We start from the raw sequence: 21844 nt of genomic DNA, 5'->3' as shown, positions 1-21844 counted from the left end.
TGGAGGATACTGGATGAGAATACACTGAAGTATGGAGGACACTGGATGAGAATACACTGGAGTATGGAGGACACTGGATGAGAATACACTGGAGTATGGAGGATACTGGATGAGAATACACTGGAGTATGGAGGACACTGGATGAGAATACACTGGAGTATGAAGGGCACTGGATGAGAATACACTGGAGTATGGAGGACACTGGATGAGAATACACTGGAGTATGGAGGACACTGGATGAGAATACACTGGAGTATGGAGGGCACTGGATGAGAATACACTGGAGTATGGAGGGCACTGGATGAGAATACACTGGAGTATGGAGGACACTGGATGAGAATACACTGGAGTATGGAGGATACTGGATGAGGATACACTGGAGTATGGAGAATACACTGGAGTATGGAGGATACTGGATGAGGATACACTGGAGTATGGAGAATACACTGGAGTATGGAGGATACTGGATGAGGATACACTGGAGTATGGAGGACACTGGAGGACACTGGATGAGAATACACTGGAGTATGGAGGACACTGGAGGACACTGGATGAGAATACACTGGAGTATGGAGGATACACTGGAGTATGGAGAATACACTGGAGTATGGAGGATACTGGATGAGGATACACTGGAGTATGGAGAATACACTGGCGTATGGAGGATACTGGATGAGGATACACTGGAGTATGGAGGACACTGGAGGACACTGGATGAGAATACACTGGAGTATGGAGGATACACTGGAGTATGGAGGATACATTGGAGTATGGAGGATACACTGGAGTATGGAGAATACTGGATGAGGATACAGTATGGAGGACACTGGAGGGCACTGGATGAGAATGCACTGGAGTATGGAGGGCACTGGATGAGAATACACTGGAGTATGGAGGACACTGGATGAGAATACACTGGAGTATGGAGGGCACTGGATGAGAATACACTGGAGTATGGAGGGCACTGGATGAGAATACACTGGAGTATGGAGGACACTGGATGAGAATACACTGAAGTATGGAGGACACTGGATGAGAATACACTGGAGTATGGAGGATACTGGATGAGGATACACTGGAGTATGGAGAATACACTGGAGTATGGAGGATACTGGATGAGGATACACTGGAGTATGGAGAATACACTGGAGTATGGAGGATACTGGATGAGGATACACTGGAGTATGGAGGACACTGGAGGACACTGGATGAGAATACACTGGAGTATGGAGGATACACTGGAGTATGGAGAATACACTGGAGTATGGAGGATACTGGATGAGGATACACTGGAGTATGGAGAATACACTGGCGTATGGAGGATACTGGATGAGGATACACTGGAGTATGGAGGACACTGGAGGACACTGGATGAGAATACACTGGAGTATGGAGGATACACTGGAGTATGGAGGATACACTGGAGTATGGAGAATACACTGGAGTATGGAGGACACTGGATGAGAATACACTGAAGTATGGAGGACACTGGATGAGAATACACTGGAGTATGGAGGATACTGGATGAGGATACACTGGAGTATGGAGAATACACTGGAGTATGGAGGATACTGGATGAGGATACACTGGAGTATGGAGAATACACTGGAGTATGGAGGATACTGGATGAGGATACACTGGAGTATGGAGGACACTGGAGGACACTGGATGAGAATACACTGGAGTATGGAGGATACACTGGAGTATGGAGAATACACTGGAGTATGGAGGATACTGGATGAGGATACACTGGAGTATGGAGAATACACTGGCGTATGGAGGATACTGGATGAGGATACACTGGAGTATGGAGGACACTGGAGGACACTGGATGAGAATACACTGGAGTATGGAGGATACACTGGAGTATGGAGGATACACTGGAGTATGGAGGATACACTGGAGTATGGAGGATACTGGATGAGGATACAGTATGGAGGACACTGGAGGGCACTGGATGAGAATGCACTGGAGTATGGAGGGCACTGGATGAGAATACACTGGAGTATGGAGGGCACTGGATGAGAATACACTGGAGTATGGAGGGCACTGGATGAGAATACACTGGAGTATGGAGGACACTGGATGAGAATACACTGAAGTATGGAGGACACTGGATGAGAATACACTGGAGTATGGAGGATACTGGATGAGAATACACTGGAGTATGGAGGACACTGGATGAGAATACACTGAAGTATGGAGGACACTGGATGAGAATACACTGGAGTATGGAGGATACTGGATGAGGATACACTGGAGTATGGAGGACACTGGATGAGAATACACTGGAGTATGGAGGACACTGGATGAGAATACACTGGAGTATGGAGGGCACTGGATGAGAATACACTGGAGTATGGAGGGCACTGGATGAGAATACACTGGAGTATGGAGGACACTGGATGAGAATACACTGGAGTATGGAGGATACTGGATGAGGATACACTGGAGTATGGAGAATACACTGGAGTATGGAGGATACTGGATGAGGATACACTGGAGTATGGAGAATACACTGGAGTATGGAGGATACTGGATGAGGATACACTGGAGTATGGAGGACACTGGAGGACACTGGATGAGAATACACTGGAGTATGGAGGATACACTGGAGTATGGAGAATACACTGGAGTACGGAGGATACTGGATGAGGATACACTGGAGTATGGAGAATACACTGGCGTATGGAGGATACTGGATGAGGATACACTGGAGTATGGAGGACACTGGAGGACACTGGATGAGAATACACTGGAGTATGGAGGATACACTGGAGTATGGAGGATACACTGGAGTATGGAGGATACACTGGAGTATGGAGGATACTGGATGAGGATACAGTATGGAGGACACTGGAGGGCACTGGATGAGAATGCACTGGAGTATGGAGGGCACTGGATGAGAATACACTGGAGTATGGAGGGCACTGGATGAGAATACACTGGAGTATGGAGGGCACTGGATGAGAATACACTGGAGTATGGAGGGCACTGGATGAGAATACACTGGAGTATGGAGGACACTGGATGAGAATACACTGAAGTATGGAGGACACTGGATGAGAATACACTGGAGTATGGAGGATACTGGATGAGAATACACTGGAGTATGGAGGACACTGGATGAGAATACACTGAAGTATGGAGGACACTGGATGAGAATACACTGGAGTATGGAGGATACTGGATGAGGATACACTGGAGTATGGAGAATACACTGGAGTATGGAGGACACTGGATGAGAATACACTGAAGTATGGAGGACACTGGATGAGAATACACTGGAGTATGGAGGATACTGGATGAGAATACACTGGAGTATGGAGGACACTGGAGGACACTGGATGAGAATACACTGGAGTATGGAGGATACACTGGAGTATGGAGGATACACTGGAGTATGGAGGATACACTGGAGTATGGAGGATACTGGATGAGGATACAGTATGGAGGACACTGGAGGGCACTGGATGAGAATGCACTGGAGTATGGAGGGCACTGGATGAGAATACACTGGAGTATGGAGGGCACTGGATGAGAATACACTGGAGTATGGAGGACACTGGATGAGAATACACTGAAGTATGGAGGACACTGGATGAGAATACACTGGAGTATGGAGGATACTGGATGAGAATACACTGGAGTATGGAGGACACTGGATGAGAATACACTGAAGTATGGAGGACACTGGATGAGAATACACTGGAGTATGGAGGATACTGGATGAGAATACACTGGAGTATGGAGGACACTGGATGAGAATACACTGAAGTATGGAGGACACTGGATGAGAATACACTGGAGTATGGAGGATACTGGATGAGGATACACTGGAGTATGGAGGACACTGGATGAGAATACACTGAAGTATGGAGGACACTGGATGAGAATACACTGGAGTATGGAGGATACTGGATGAGGATACAGTATGGAGGACACTGGAGGACACTGGATGAGAATACACTGGAGTATGGAGGGCACTGGATGAGAATACACTGGAGTATGGAGGACACTGGATGAGAATACACTGGAGTATGGAGGGCACTGGATGAGAATACACTGGAGTATGGAGGGCACTGGATGAGAATACACTGAAGTATGGAGGATACTGGATGAGAATACCCTGGAGTATGGAGGACACTGGATGAGAATACACTGAAGTATGGAGGACACTGGATGAGAATACACTGGAGTATGGAGGATACTGGATGAGGATACAGTATGGAGGACACTGGAGGGCACTGGATGAGAATGCACTGGAGTGTACCAGATTGTAGAACCAGAAGACCCTGAAATGTACCAAATGGTGAGGGTTTTTTTTTCACACACATTTGTTTTGCGTGTTTTTCCCGTGGAATGACTACTTGCGCAATCTTCTCAAAGTGTGTAGGAAATGTCAAGTATACATGTTTCCAACTAGGTAAGTTACCCCTGTTACATCCGGAGTAGCGCTCATCATCCTCCTGGTTTCCTGTTACCAGAGAGCAGTGGATTCTGGGAGTGAGGAAACCAGTTACACATTCAGAGTGCAGCTGTTAAATCACCTGACTAATGACTGGAGCAAAACTGCTGTTTGTTTCCAGGGCAACCAGTAGATTTGTGAGTTCAGCTCTGGATCAATATATGAAGTGAGGATCGGTTGGCAGCACTGGGGTACAGCGCTGCAGAACACGAAGCCGCTATATAAGTAAATAAAGATGAATATATAATAGATCGGTACTCATCCCCAGGCTTAGTCGTCTGTCGGAGGTCCGGTACGCTCTTCATATGTTGTCAGTACAAGCAGTTATACAGCGCACGCTTTGAGAATGCCCCTTGGGGTCAGTGATCCCAGGAATTAGTTTTCGTGCCTCGGCGCCATTCTCTGAGTCACCGCATCTCAATCCTGAGCACTCTCTAAAGCACCTAGAAAATCAGGAACTTAAAGTGACGAGAAGAAAAGCTAGTATGAAGCAACAAGGGCTTTCTCCCCATAGACCCGGAATTTTGGTAAAAGGCAAGTGCAGCTCAGAACCTTCCTATTTCAAGAATCAAGTTTTTTTATTTTCATTTTAGGCACAAAAAACCTAAAATAAATTGAAAATATATGAACCTTGTTCAATCCATACAAATGAAGCACAAGTCACTGAACTAAAACAATTGTAGACGTTAGAAGACCCAGCTCAACGGAGAAAGATGTAGGAAAAAAGGACAAGGACAATGACCAGGATGATTGCAGAGATCACAACCAACAGGAAGACCAAAACCAAAAGAACGGAGAGGGATAAACAAGAAGAAGATGGAGATGACCACAGGGTCATAGATATCAGGAAGACCAAAACACAAGACAAGAGGAAAATGACCAACAACAAGATGGAGATGACCACAGAATCATAGATATCAGGATGACCAAAAACACAAGACAGGAGGAGGATGACTAACAACAAGATGGAGATGACCACAGGATCATAGATATCAGGAAGACTAAAACTAAAGACAAGAGGAAAATGACCAACAAGAAGATGGAGATGACCACAGAATCATAGATACCAGAAAGACCAAAACACAAGACAGGAGGAGGATGACTAACAACAAGATGGAGATGACCACAGAATCATAGATACCAGAAAGACCAAAACACAAGACAGGAGGAGGATGACTAACAACAAGATGGAGATGACCACAGGGTCATAGATACCAGAAAGACCAAAACACAAGACAGGAGGAGGATGACTAACAACAAGATGGAGATGACCACAGGATCATAGATATCAGGAAGACCAAAACTCAAGACAAGAGGAAAATGACAAACAACAAGAAGGAGATGACCACAGGATCATAGATATCAGGAAGACCAAAACCAAAGACAAGAGGAAAATGTCCAACAAGATGGAGATGACCACAGGATCATAGATACCAGAAAGACCAAAACACAAGACAGGAGGAGGATGACTAACAACAAGATGGAGATGACCACAGAATCATAGATATCAGGAAGACCAAAACACAAGACAAGAGGAAAATGACAAACAACAAGAAGGAGATAACCACAGGATCATAGATATCAGGAAGACCAAAACCAAAGACAAGAGGAAAATGTCCAACAAGATGGAGATGACCACAGGATCATAGATACTAGAAAGACCAAAACACAAGACAGGAGGAGGATGACTAACAACAAGATGGAGATGACCACAGAATCATAGATATCAGGAAGACCAAAACACAAGACAAGAGGAAAATGACAAACAACAAGAAGGAGATGACCACAGGATCATAGATATCAGGAAGACCAAAACCAAAGACAAGAGGAAAATGTCCAACAAGATGGAGATGACCACAGGATCATAGATACCAGAAAGACCAAAACACAAGACAGGAGGAGGATGACTAACAACAAGATGGAGATGACCACAGAAACATAGATACCAGAAAGACCAAAACACAAGACAGGAGGAGGATGACCAACAACAAGATGGAGATGACCACATGATCATAGATATCAGGAAGACCAAAAAACAAGACAAGAGGAAAATGACAAACAAAAAGAAGGAGATGACCACAGGATCATAGATATCAGGAAGACCAAAAAACAAGACAAGAGGAATATGACAAACAACAAGAAGGAGATGACCACAGGATCATAGATATCAGGAAGACCAAAACCAAAGACAAGAGGAAAATGTCCAACACGATGGAGATGACCACAGGATCATAGATACCAGGAAGACCAAAACAAAAGACAAGATGAAAATGACCAACAACAAGATGGAGATGACCACAGGATTATAGATACCAGGAAGACTCAAAATACAAGACAAGAGGAAAATGACAAACAACAAGATGGAGATGACCACAGAATCATAGATATCAGGATAACCAAAACACAAGACAGGAGGAGGAGGACTAACAACAAGATGAAGAAGACCAAGAACCAACAAGAGTGAGCCAATTACAGAGGTCATAGATACCTGGGAGACTCCAAGCAAAAACAGGATGGGATGGAGGAATACATATCACACAAAAGATGTGGAGAGGAAAGGGGCAAAACTGAACTGATCTTTAATTCAGTGACTCAATGGCTTAGAAAATCTTTCCCTTCATCCACATCCAATTCTCTTGGAAGATATTTTCATATATTTTGAAAAATATAAAGTTGCTTCATTACAATGAAAATAACTTTAGAAATCAAAGACCAATTTCTGCTTCAATCTCATTGATGACCTCTGACGGACCCACAAGGTACGACAATCAGATGATTACATTGGATCTAGGATGTTGGATAATAAATTCTTCACTTGTAAAAGGCCTTTTATTTTCTTTTTAATATTCAATTTTCTTCAAAAAAATGTCAAAAACATTTATGTGTTTTCTTAAAAGATAAAAACAAAATTCCAGAAAATTATTTCTGAAACAATACTCTTTGTATTCAGGTAACTGGAGAAAAGACAATTGGATTGGGACAATGTTACACACAAAACCGACAAGTGCGAAAAGGCTGCAGTAGCACAATACGAAGCACCTGCCTTCCCATGATTCCTACAGGCTGTGGGGTGAATCCTATGATGACAGGTTTAAAAAATAACTTTTTAATTTAAAAAAGATTGCAGTTCAATTTTAGATAATTTTTGGACTTTTTAACCTGTAATGCAAACATATTTTTGTATGTTTTGGAGATGGACCTCAGCATGTCTGCCCTGCTCAACTACAAGTGGCAACTGGCAGGTGCAGGTAGGGCCGACGTCCAAAACCGGTGACCGATCCTCTTTATGGTGCTTTATGGGGAGAAAGCAGAAGATGGCGAATTAGTGGCGGATGTTCTACTCCATTAGATTTCAGTGTTCACCATCGCCAGAATCTACATCATGAGGATGCCCCTCTGTCACCTCAACAATAATAGTGCCCACCGCAGTCTATCAGATTGTAAGGCCTGCAGTAATGGTGCCCATGACTGGTGAATAGCAATGCACCAATGGTGGGACATGATCTGGAGACACAAAGATTGGGCATCACACAAGGCTTATTGACAACAGGGACCTGAGGGCTGACAGGGGCCCATACATTCTGCAGAAGGGCCCTAGCCTTTATATCCATTAATGGCAGGTGTCAGCATCACTGCGGCCCGTTCCTCCCAAGGCTGAAGCTCTATGATGGTCTGGGAGTCCCAGAAGTCCAGCGAGGGAGAACACTAGAGGTAAGCAAGCCACTCTTAGTCTTGTTAGTCCTTTTAAATACCTTTGATTAAAAGTTTAGCGGTAGACACGAGGGAGCCGGCTTTAAAGGTGACTACGCCAGAGTCATTGGTCCCCAGGTTTTTTAGGGTTAGGGTGTGGACTCTGCCTCTGTGCACTGAGATCTCGATCACGGGGCTGTTCTGCAGCGGAGAACCGTCGAGCCACCACTGCACGTTCCGCACATCCGGGCCAGACAGCTCACAGGAAAACGTGGCCGTCTCCCCCGCAAAGACATCTGTGTTCTTTAAACCCATCACTATCTCTATGTTACTCTCTGTGAGGATCCCCGGACAAAAGAAGAAAAAAGAGACAGTGTCATCAAATGTAGACAGGAGGAAGAAGATGGTTATAGCCAAGTCCTACCTGAAGCAGCAGAGGAGACAAAGAACTAAGAGGTTGACAAAAGATAGACCACTGTAGAAACACTCATAACTGATTGGACAGACAACTACAGACCCGGCCCATTCTACAGCTCCATCCTACAGTCGCATGTTACAGCCCCATCCTACACCCTCATCCTACAGCCCCATCCTACAAGCCATATCCTACAGCCCCACCCTACAGCCCCATTCTACACCCTCATACTACAGCCCCATAGAACAGCTTGATCCTACAAGCCCCATCCTACAGCCCCATCCTATAGCCCCATCCTACATCCCCATCCTATAGCCCCATCCTACATCCCCATCCTATAGCCCCATCCTACAAGCCCACCCTACAGGCCCATACTACACCCTCATTCTACAGCCCCATCCTACAAGCCCATCCTACAGCCCCATCCCACAGGCCCATCCTACTGGCCAATCCTACAAGTCCACCCTACAGCCCCATCCTACAGCTCCATCCTATAGCCCCATCCTATAGCCCCATCCTATAGCCCCATCCTACAAGCCCACCCTACAGGCCCATACTACACCCTCATTCTACAGCCCCATCCTACAGCTCCATCCTACAGCCCCATCCTACAGCCCCATCCTATAGCCCCATCCTATAGCCCCATCCTACATCCCCATCCTATAGCCCCATCCTACAAGCCCACCCTACAGGCCCATACTACACCCTCATTCTACAGCCCCATCCTACAAGCCCATCCTACAGCCCCATCCCACAGGCCCATCCTACTGGCCAATCCTACAAGTCCACCCTACAGCCCCATCCTACAGCTCCATCCTACAGCCCCATCCTACAGGTCCACCCTACAGCCCCATCCTACAGGTCCACCCTACAGCCCCATCCTACAGCTCCATCCTACAGTCACATCCTACAGCTCCATCCTACAGCCCCATCCTACAGGTCCACCCTACAGCTCCATCCTACAGGTCCACCCTACAGCCCCATCCTACAACTCCATCCTACAGCCCCATCCTACAGGTCCACCCTCCAGCCCCATAAAACAGCTCCATCCCACAGGCCTATCCTACTGGCCAATCTTACAGCTCTATCCTACTGGCCAATCTTACAGCTCCATCCTACAGCCCCATCCTACCGGTTCACCCTACAGCCCCATCCTACAGCTCCATCCTATAGCCCCATCCTATAGGTCCACCCTACAGCCCATCCTACAGGTCCACCCTACAGCCCCATCCTACAGGTCCACCCTACAGCCCCATCCTACAGCTCCATCCTACAGTCACATCCTACAGCTCCATCCTACAGCCCCATCCTACAGGTCCACCCTACAGCTCCATCCTACAGCCCCATCCTACAGGTCCACCCTACAGCCCCGTCCTACAGGTCCACCCTACAGCCCCATCCTACAGGTCCACCCTACAGCCCCATCCTACAGCTCCATCCTACAGCCCCATCCTACAGGTCCACCCTACAGCCCCATCCTACAGGTCCACCCTACAGCCCCATCCTACAACTCCATCCTACAGCCCCATCCTACAGGTCCACCCTCCAGCCCCATAAAACAGCTCCATCCCACAGGCCTATCCTACTGGCCAATCTTACAGCTCTATCCTACTGGCCAATCTTACAGCTCCATCCTACAGCCCCATCCTACCGGTTCACCCTACAGCCCCATCCTACAGCTCCATCCTATAGCCCCATCCTATAGGTCCACCCTACAGCCCATCCTACAGGTCCACCCTACAGCCCATCCTACAGGTCCACCCTACAGCCCCATCCTACAGCTCCATCCTACAGCCCCATCCTACAGGTCCACCCTACAGCCCCATCCTACAGGTCCACCCTACAGCCCCATCTTACAGGTCCACCCTACAGCCCCACCCTACAGGCCCACCCTACAAGCCCACCCTACAACCCCACCCTACAGGCCCACCCTACAACCCCACCCTACAGGCCCACCCTACAGGCCCCATCCTACAGACCCACCCTACAGACCCACCCTACAGCCCCATCCTAAAGGTCCACCCTACAGCCCCATCCTACAGGCCCATTCTACAGCCCCATCCTATAGCCCCATCCTACAGCCCCATCCTACAGCCCCACCCTATAGGCTCACCCTACAGGCCCACCCTACAGGCCCATCCTACAGGCCCACCCTACAGGCCTACCTCTACAGTCCCACCCTACAGCCCCATCCTACAGCCCCATCAAGCAGACACATTCATAAAAGAAGCAACCAATCAGGATCCAGCAAATGCAAAAAATGAAAAACAGGCATTTGATTGGAGGTTGAAAGCCCCATAATGTTTTGCTTCCATCAGTGATTATAAATGACAGGACATGTAAAGCAGCCACAATTCCATGTGGATACAAAAGCTCAGATACAATGTATCACAATGACCGTAGTATAAAAACATTGGGTCAATGCTGTAGAATAAGACATGGACTGAAAATTCACTTGGCGCAGTGGGCCGGTTCGAGTCTCGCAGCTAGAAGGGAAAAGTGATGCGGGTAAGACTCGAGCTACACAGAGGTAGAGGTTAGTGATCCTTACGTGGTCTAAGATGGCACGGAGCATGAACTTTGTAAGGGCAGCTAGTGGCACAGAACAAGAAGGTCCCGTCCATTGTGGGCATAGGAAGAGTAAAAGGGCGTGAAGAGGCATCCATCCCTTCAGAGGGAGTACTGAGGGGAGTCAGAAAACCCCACCCAGAGAAAGGCAGAGCCGTAACTGGCACCAAGAGGGGGAAGAAATGGTTCCATTTGCGGGTTGGAAATTGGAGAAACAACAGTGCGGTGAAGGGCTGAAAATAAAAGTGCTACTGTTCACCCCAAGGGGTAGATGGAGGTGCTGGTGACCCACAGCTGGTTAGCTCCCCTGTGGAAGAAGCAAGGGCTTGCAGCAGGAGTCCAGAAGGTAGGACGTGGCCTACACAACAAGATTTCCTAAGAGTCCGTCAGTCAGTCAGTGATCGGAGGGGGCTGGATAAGAGACAGGCCAGTGTTCGGGCTAGAAATCTGCTGGTGGATCCCCTGACTTTGCATCATTAGGAGGTGAAGATATTACCCATTACCCACCGCTGGGGCATGGGTTCATTCACTAGTTCAGGACTAATCATAACATCTTTGTGGAGAGGTGAAGGCTAAAGACCAAACACCTGCCGTGAAGGCTACATGACCTCACGAAGAGCATGCAGGTCAAATTCCGGAAGATGGATGGTCGTCATGGGTGGTATGCGGTCTGTGTGGTTTGTGAGGGCAGGGGCTTTGCTGAGCCATTTTGGAGAATGGAGAGAGACTGGGAGAAGTCCTTGGAGGCTACTCAGCCTGGAGTCCCAATGACAGAATACTGGAAACTACCTTCACAGGTCAATGGGTCAGTCGTCATTCATGTCATGCCGGGGCATTCGCTAATTTCCATATGTCTCTGGCCCCACTGAAATAGAGTCTGAGGTGTGCCCAGGACAGGCACCAGGAGGAGGCGGTGCAGGAGGAAGAGGGGGATCGTCTTCAAGCTCCCCAGGAGAGGAGGGGGAAAGGACTTCCCCGAGATAAATAAGAAATGGAGTCCGAAGATGAACGAGGCCATGTTTGGCTCGTTGCCGGTCTATGACCCACATGTCCAGGACTCGCCTTGTTGATGGACATGAATAGCCTAATTGTGTTTCCTTCCCCTAGTTTTGTCTGTCGCACTTGTTGTGCATTTTCCTGCAGGATTAAAGGAAGTTCTACGGCTTCTGGGGGATCTACACCCTCAGCCAAGGACTCACCATTACCTGTGTACCTGTCTCATGGACAGGAATGGAGCTTAAAACAATTGTTTTCCCTTTTTACAGACTGATGGGGAACAAATGGACTGTGCCCACAGTGAAAAGGGCTACCCTGACTGATGGACTGTATTGATGGCTTGAGGGCCCGTGTTCAGTACTGTTAAATTAACCCAATAAGTGGTGCCGGCTTAGGAAAACAGGAACATGGACACTAATGGTCGTAAGTTTCAACAGAGGACGTAAAGAAACGCTCAGTAATCTGAGTAATGTGCAGTGAAGTGATTCGGCATCTTCCCTGGTAACAGGAGAGTGTCCGGGGGTCCACTCCAACCAATGGTTACAGGTTATGGGCAGGAGGACGGCCATCATTATAGAAGGGTGAAATGGACATGCTGCACGTTTCCCTTTGAGTAAGCATGTTTAATGGTATGTGATGTATAATGTGACCTGTGCCTTAAAGATGATAGTAGTATTAATAAAGTGAGTGGTTTGACAATAGGGATAGTGAGAGTTGATGTTTGGGATTAGCCCAGAGTTGGGTGCGATAAATGTAGGGAAAGTGAGAATTTCCTGGTAGTGAGGCAGATAAGGCAAGGAGCACGTAGAATGAGGACCCAAGGTCCAATGTGAACAGTGCCGCCGAGAGGACGCCTTGCATAAAGGCCCGGAGTTCAGAACTCTTGAAGGTTACGTGCCTAAACAGGACCTAGTACGTGAGACAAGTGAAAAGCCCCAGGTAGGCGTTCCCGAGCGTCAGCGTAGGAGAAGATAAGTATTGGCCATGCTGGCATCCTAAGGGGAGAGAAGACACAGAACCGCAGGGCGAGTACAAGACTCTCGCTACACAGGACCATAGTGTCCAGCTGGGCTGTGGTGAAGTGATGAGAAACAGAAGAAACAGAGGAAAAGTAGAGAAAGTGAAGAGGAAAGGTGAAGACAGGGAACAACAGAGAAGAGGAGGAAACGGTGTGGAAAATGCTCCGAGTTGGGAAGGAACCGTGTGCCCACTATCTCTAGTATGGTGGTCTCCCTCATTGTAGGGTCCAACACCCGATCCTGGCAAACCAGCAACATCGGCTACATGAGGCCTGCACGGGCGTGGCGCCCCCAAAAGCACAAGTCCACACACCCAGCCAGGACCCATAACCTTCATATAACGAGCTGGGTTGCCCACAGGTACCGGCCCGCATCACGTTACAGTGGACAACCTGATAAACCGCTCCACGTGTCACCACCAAGTCCAATCCCATGGTTCCCATCAATGATCTCAGGACTGGATGACAGGACCCAGAGACACCTCCCCCTTGTCAAAAAACCCAGCTCACTCATGTGACTAGAAATCTATTGGGATTACACACATGAAAAGCAAATCACAACAGGAGAAGAAATGTGGCGCCCTCGATCCAGCTGGAGCTGCCCAGGAGAGAGAAGCTGCGGTATAAAGCAGATCGCACAATGTAGAGGTGGACATAGGACAGTGGTGACTCTTCTTACCTCAACACAAGATGGAAGCAGGAAAGAGCAGATAAAAACATTAATGATAAGCAGTGATGGACAAATAAGAGAAGCTGCAGTATAAAGCAGAAGACATCATTCGAGATCTCCAGACAGGACACACGTGGCCGCCGTCACGTTACTCGCCCCAGACATATGGATGGCACCACCTGACCTTCAGCCGCGGTGACATCATCCCCTGGCCGTGATGTCACTATGAAACGGCTGCCCCATCCACGGGGCAGAGAAGTCCTCGTCCTCACCTCCTAGGAGACAGTGAGGTCACCCAACAGAGGCCGTTACCTTGTACAAACACGGAGGCCGTGGTCTGAGCCGATCCCGAGCTGCAGGTGTAGGGGCCACAGTCCTCCAGGGCCACATTGTGGATCACTAGTTCAACAGCGCGGCCATCCTGTCTCATCTCATACTTATCCCCGGACTGTAGGACCAGGGCCCCCTTCCTCCACTCCACGGGGGCTCCTTCTCGGGACACCTCACAGTGTAAAACGGCCGTCCTCCCCTCCTCCGGCTCCATGTTCTGCAGCTCATGTGTGAACGCGACAGGGAGGACTGAAACACAGAAAAGACAGACCCGGAGGTACAGCGGACTGACGACAGCGGACACACCAAGACATGGCCGCCACGGGCACAGGCAACGATTCCCAAGGAGCACAGTATTATAGCAGCTATATTCCTGTATATAGGGGCAGTATTATAGCAGCTATATTCCTGTATATAGGAGCAGTATTATAGTAGTTATATTCGTGTACATAGAGGCAGTATTATAGTAGCTATATTCCTGTATATAGGAGCAGTATTATAGTAGTTATATTCTTGTACATAGGAGCAGTATTATAGTAGTTATATTCTTGTACATAGGGACAGTATTATAGCAGCTATATTCCTGTATATAGGGGCAGTATTATAGTAGTTATATTCTTGTACATAGGAGCAGTATTATAGTAGTTATATTCTTGTACATAGGAGCAGTATTATAGTAGTTATATTGTTGTATATAGGAGCAGTATTATAGTAGTTATATTCTTGTATATAGGGGGCAGTATTATAGTAGTTATATTCTTGTACATAGGAGCAGTATTATAGTAGATATATTCTTGTACATAGGAGGCAGTATTATAGTAGTTATATTCTTGTACATAGGAGCAGTATTATAGTAGATATATTCTTGTACATAGGAGGCAGTATTATAGTAGTTATATTCTTGTACATAGGAGCAGTATTATAGTAGATATATTCTTGTACATAGGGGCAGTATTATAGTAGTTATATTCTTGTACATAGGAGGCAGTATTATAGTAGTTATATTCTTGTACATAGGGGCAGTATTATAGTAGTTATATTCTTGTACATAGGAGCAGTATTATAGTAGTTATATTCTTGTACATAGGAGCAGTATTATAGTAGTTATATTGTTGTACATAGGGGCAGTATTATAGTAGTTATATTGTTGTACATAGGAGCAGTATTATAGTAGTTATATTCTTGTACATAGGAGCAGTATTATAGTAGATATATTCTTGTACATAGGGGCTGTATTATAGTAGTTATATTCTTGTACATAGGAGCAGTATTATAGTAGTTATATTGTTGTACATAGGGGCAGTATTATAGTAGTTATATTGTTGTACATAGGGGCAGTATTATAGTAGTTATATTCTTGTACATAGGGGCAGTATTATAGTAGTTATATTCTTGTACATAGGGGAAGTATTATAGTAGTTATATTCTTGTACATAGGGGCAGTATTACAGTAGTTATATTCTTGTACATAGGGGCAGTATTATAGTAGTTATATTCTTCTACATAGGAGCAGTATTATAGTAGTTATATTCTTCTACATAGGGGAAGTATTATAGTAGTTATATTCTTGTACATAGGAGCAGTATTATAGTAGTTATATTCTTGTACATAGGGGCAGTATTACAGTAGTTATATTCTTCTACATAGGGGAAGTATTATAGTAGTTATATTCTTGTACATAGGGGAAGTATTATAGTAGTTATATTCTTGTACATAGGGGCAGTATTATAGTAGTTATATTCTTGTACATGGGGGCAGTATTATAGTAGTTATATTCTTGTACATAGGAGCAGTATTATAGTAGTTATATTCTTCTACATAGGGGAAGTATTATAGTAGTTATATTCTTGTACATAGGAGCAGTATTATAGTAGTTATATTCTTGTACATAGGGGCAGTATTATAGTAGTTATATTCTTCTACATAGGGGAAGTATTATAGTAGTTATATTCTTGTACATAGGGGAAGTATTATAGTAGTTATATTCTTGTACATAGGGGCAATATTATAGTAGTTATATTCTTGTACATAGGGGAAGTATTATAGTAGTTATATTCTTCTACATAGGGGAAGTATTATAGTAGTTATATTCTTGTACATAGGAGCAGTATTATAGTAGTTATATTCTTGTACATAGGAGCAGTATTATAGTAGTTATATTCTTGTATATAGGGGCAGTATTATAGTAGTTATATTCTTGTATATAGGGGCAGTATTATAGTAGTTATATTCTTGTACATAGGGGCAGTATTATAGTAGTTATATTCTTGTACATAGGAGCAGTATTATAGTAGGTATATTCTTGTACATAGGAGCAGTATTATAGTAGTTATATTCTTGTACATAGGAGCAGTATTATAGTAGTTATATTCTTGTACATAGGGAGCAATATTATAGTAGTTATATTCTTGTACATAGGGGCAGTATTATAGTAGGTATATTCTTGTACATAGGAGCAGTATTATAGTAGGTATATTCTTGTACATAGGAGCAGTATTATAGTAGTTATATTCTTGTACATAGGGGCAGTATTATAGTAGTAATATTCTTGTACATAGGTGCAGTATTATAGTAGGTATATTCTTGTACATAGGAGCAGGATTATAGTAGTTATATTCTTGTACATAGGAGCAGTATTATAGTAGTTATATTCTTGTACATAGGGGCAGTATTATAGTAGTTATATTCTTGTACATAGGGGCAGTATTATAGTAGTTATATTCTTGTACATAGGAGGCAGTATTATAGTAGTTATAGTCTGGTATATAGAGGGCAGTATTATAGTAGTTATATTCTTGTACATAGGAGGCAGTATTATAGTAGTTATATTCTGGTATATAGAGGGCAGTATTATAGTGGTTATATTCTTGTACATAGGAGCAGTATTATAGTAGTTATATTCTTGTACATAGGAGCAGTATTATAGTAGTTATATTCTTGTACATAGGAGGCAGTATTATAGTAGTTATATTCTTGTACATAGGGGCAGTATTATAGTAGGTATATTCTTGTACATAGGAGCAGTATTATAGTAGTTATATTCTTGTACATAGGAGCAGTATTATAGTAGTTATATTCTTGTACATAGGAGCAGTATTATAGTAGTTATATTCTTGTACATAGGGGCAGTATTATAGTAGGTATATTCTTGTACATAGGAACAGTATTATAGTAGTTATATTCTTGTACATAGGAGGCAGTATTATAGTAGTTATATTCTTGTACATAGGAGCAGTATTATAGTAGTTATATTCTTGTACATAGGAGGCAGTATTATAGTAGTTATATTCTGGTATATAGAGGGCAGTATTATAGTAGTTATATTCTTGTACATAGGAGGCAGTATTATAGTAGTTATATTCTGGTATATAGAGGGCAGTATTATAGTGGTTATATTCTTGTACATAGGAGCAGTATTATAGTAGTTATATTCTTGTACATAGGAGCAGTATTATAGTAGTTATATTCTTGTACATAGGAGCAGTATTATAGTGGTTATATTCTTGTACATAGGGAGCAGCATTATAGTAGTTATATTCTTGTACATAGGAGCAGTATTATAGTAGTTATATTCTTGTATATAGGGGGCAGTATTATAGTAGTTATATTGTACATAGGGGCAGTATTATAGTAGCTATATTCTTGTACATAGGAGCAGTATTATAGTAGTTATATTCTTGTACATAGGAGCAGTATTATAGTAGTTATATTCTTGTACATTGGGGCAGTATTATAGTAGTTATATTCTTGTACATAGGGGCAGTATTATAGTAGTTATATTCTTGTACATAGGAGCAGTATTATAGTAGTTATATTCTTGTACATAGGAGCAGTATTATAGTGGTTATATTCTTGTACATAGGGAGCAGTATTATAGTAGTTATATTCTTGTACATAGGAGCAGTATTATAGTAGTTATATTCTTGTATATAGGGGGCAGTATTATAGTAGTTATATTGTACATAGGGGCAGTATTATAGTAGCTATATTCTTGTACATAGGAGCAGTATTATAGTAGTTATATTCTTGTACATAGGAGCAGTATTATAGTAGTTATATTCTTGTACATAGGGGCAGTATTATAGTAGTTATATTCTTGTACATAGGGGCAGTATTATAGTAGTTATATTCTTGTACATAGGAGCAGTATTATAGTGGTTATATTCTTCCACATAGAGGGCAGTATTAGAGCAGTTGTAGCAGAATGTTAATAGTGTATGGCTGAGCTTTCGTTACCTTTTACATGTAACTTTGCGGCTGTCTTCTCGCTCCTTGCATTACAGCTGTACTCCCCAGAATCCTCCTGTGTGACGCCCTTGATATGTAGTTTGTGAGCGGTTCCTGTAACGCTGATCTCGTACTTTGCTCCAGGAGTGATGGTGGCGGCCCCTTTTCTCCACTCCACAGTGATGTTTGGTTTGGATAGCTCGCAGTGCAGGATGGCTTCTCCTTTCTCGTTCACTTCTGTTGGCTGCAGAGTTTTGGTGAATTTTAAAGCTACAGCTGGGGAGAAATACCAGCACATAAGGGGTTAACAGATATAGTGAAGAAGGTCTGGTACAATTACACATAAGAGTCGGTGACCTCAACATCTCAGATAAAACCCCTATGTACAATATATAATACTGGAGTGATGTGGTGGGCACAAGTGTTGGGTATTTACCTTTCACCTCCAGCTCAGCTGTACTGGTGTTCTGCCCCACCCTGAAGCTGACCAGGCCGGAGTCCTCCTTTGACACTTTCTTTAGGGTCAGGGTATGAATCTTGCCCTTGTGGACGGCGATCTCGTTCATCTCGTTGGACTGTAGAGGGACTCCGGCCAAGCACCACTGCACGTCAGGAGCGTTGTCCTTAGACACCTTACATTTGAAGATGGCATCTTCTCCATCCTCCACTGAAACGTTCTGCAGCCGGTCCATGATGAACGGTTCTGGCTCTGAAATAGAAAGTTAGAATAATCGTCATATGAAGGCAAAACATCACCATCATGCCAACGTAAATTCTGTCAGATCTGTGAGCCATCGACCAAGACTGCCCCCAACATTGAGGCCACCACAAACCGATACAGACTGCACCCAACACAGAGACCGCCGCCGACCCATACAGACTGCCCCCAATACAGAGGCCACCAATGACCCATGTAGACTGCCCTCAACACAGAGTCCACCACCAACCCAGACTGCCCCCAACATGGAGGCCACCTCCCCATACAGGCTGCCCCCAACACAGAGGACGCCACCGACCCAGACTGCCCCCAGTATGGAGGCCACCGCCCCATACAGGTCACCTTCAACACATAGGACACCACCAACCCAGACTTCCCCCAACATTGAGGCCACCACAAACCGATACAGACTGCACCCAACACATAGACTGCCGCCGACCCATACAGACTGCCCCCAATACAGAGGCCACCAATGACCCATATAGACTGCCCTTAACACAGAGGCCACCACCAACCCAGACTACCCCTGACACAGAGGGCGCCACTACATGCAGGCCACCACCGACCCAGACTGCCCCGACACAAAGACTGCCACCACACTGACACCTCCGACCCATACTGCCCCCGAAGCAGAGGTCACTACGACACATGGGTTGTGACCAACGCAGACAGAGGTGTCACCACATACATGCCATCACCAACCCAGACAGTCCTCAACGCAGAGGCCGCCACCATATACAGGCGGCCCCTGACCCAGACTGCCACCAACACAGAGGGTGCCACCACACACAAGCTGCCATCAAGCCAGACCGCCTCCAACAGAGAGGCACCACCATCTATTAGCAACCCAGATTGCCCCCAATACAGAGGCCACCGGCACCACACACAGGCTGCCTCTAACAAAGACACCACCATCTCAGACTGTCCCTGATACAGAGGATGAGAAAACATACAGGGCATCAACAACCCATACTGCCCCTACACAGAGAGGATTCAAGTCGTCACCAACCCATACTGCCCTGACACAGAGGCCTCCATCACACAGACACCTTTGGCCCAGACTGCCCCAAACACATAGGCTGCCACAAACCCAGACTGCCTTCGACACAGAGGTCACTACACCACACAAGATTCAACCAACCCAGAGTGCCCCCTAAATAGAGATGCCACCACCAACCAATATAGTGCCCGGACAGAAATACCACCACCACAAACGGTCCGCCACCAACCCAGACTGTCCCCTACAGAGGCCGCCACCACATGCAGACCACCACCGACCCAGACTGCCCCCAACACAGAGGCCAACACCACACGGACACCTCCGACATAGACTGCCCTCGACACAGAGGCTGCTATGACACATGGGCTGCCACCATCCCAGAGTGCCCCCAACAGAATGACGCCACCACATACAGGCTATCACCACCCCAAAGTACCCTCAACACAGAGGCCGCTTTCACAAGTAGGCCGCCACAGACCATACGGCCCCGACATAGAGGCTAACTGTCACGAGTGTGTCACAGGCTGCAGACCGTCACTCTGCATCTGACTGCAGAAGGTCTCGGCAGTTTGCTTTGCAGACTACTTCTTAGGCTTCTGACTATAGGACAGAGTTGCAATTTTCTCCTGCTCTAGTTGACACACCTGGACCGGGGCGTTTATAACTCCCAGCTTGCTGCTGGAAGGCTAGGTCGATATTTCTGTTTCCAGTTCCCTGTTGCAGCTTGGAGCTATAGCAGTCAGCTATCTTCCTCTCTGGTGTTTGGAGGATGTCTGTGTTTCTCTCTGAGTCTACTCAAGCTAAGTGCCCCCCCTTGTTTGTGTATACCATCTGTTTTTAGTGGTAGTGGGGATTGACTAGCGCACATCCTGTCCATCGCGATGCAGGGCTTATCACCAGGGTCAGGCAGGGATTAGGTATCCTGCTCGGTGATAGGTGCAGAACTTATATAGGAACTATAGGGCAGACAGGGCAACGGTAGGTCTGTCTAGGGGTCTCCACTCCCCCCTTCCCTAGTGTTTGGTTCCTTTTCCCTTATTCCTTCATGTTGCACTTAACCTTTCCTACACTGTGCGTGACACTAACACCACATAGTGGCAGTCACAAACTAGGGGCAGTCACGACATACAGACTGCCAACGATGCATAATGCCCCTGATAAAGAGGCCACGACCATATACAGGCCGCCACCAATCCAGAGTGACAGCGACAAAGATTGCCACCACAAACAGGCTGCAACCAACCGACACTGCCTCCATCACAGAGACCGACAATGATTTCCTCCGACACAGAGACAGTCGCCACCATACCAGCCTGCCCCGACACAGAAACCTTCACGACACAGAGGCCACCATGGAAGCAGACACCACCACCATACGCAGGCTGCCACCATCACAGAGAGCGCCACCACAAACAGGTTACCTGCAACACAGTGTAAGAGTCTACTGTCCTAATGGACATTAAACCCCAGAGTTCTCACTAAGGTGGCCTTGGACAAACTGTAGACAAGCCACTCCGTAAATAGGTCCTAGGGGAACTCCGGCTTTTACCCTTTAGTAGGGTTGAGCGAAACGGGTCGAACATTTTCAAAAGTCGCCGACTTTTAACAAAGTCGGGTTTCATGAAACCCGATCCGACCCCTGTGCGGGGTCGGCCATGCGGTACGCGACTTTCGCGCCAAAGTCGCGTTTCAATGACGCGAAAAGCGCCATTTCTCAGCCAATCAAGGTAAACGCAGAGTGTGG

General features: G+C 45.8%; 1 protein-coding gene across 1 annotated transcript in view; it reads right to left on the bottom strand.

Annotated features, from left to right (window-relative positions):
- Positions 1–21844, bottom strand: part of OBSCN (obscurin, cytoskeletal calmodulin and titin-interacting RhoGEF) — a 655700-nt gene that overhangs the window by 383426 nt on the left and 250430 nt on the right. Inside the window, exons 55-58 of the mRNA XM_069730488.1 lie at positions 18819–19091; positions 18392–18658; positions 14138–14404; positions 8221–8493 (exon numbers count right to left, since the gene is read on the bottom strand). Coding sequence (XP_069586589.1) covers positions 8221–8493; positions 14138–14404; positions 18392–18658; positions 18819–19091 — 1080 coding nt within the window. The remainder of the gene's footprint in view (positions 1–8220; positions 8494–14137; positions 14405–18391; positions 18659–18818; positions 19092–21844) is intronic.

The sequence above is a fragment of the Ranitomeya imitator genome, chromosome 6 (genome assembly GCF_032444005.1).
Source record: "Ranitomeya imitator isolate aRanImi1 chromosome 6, aRanImi1.pri, whole genome shotgun sequence".
Classification (NCBI taxonomy): domain Eukaryota; kingdom Metazoa; phylum Chordata; class Amphibia; order Anura; family Dendrobatidae; genus Ranitomeya; species Ranitomeya imitator.
This window is presented reverse-complemented; position numbering and strand designations above follow the sequence as displayed.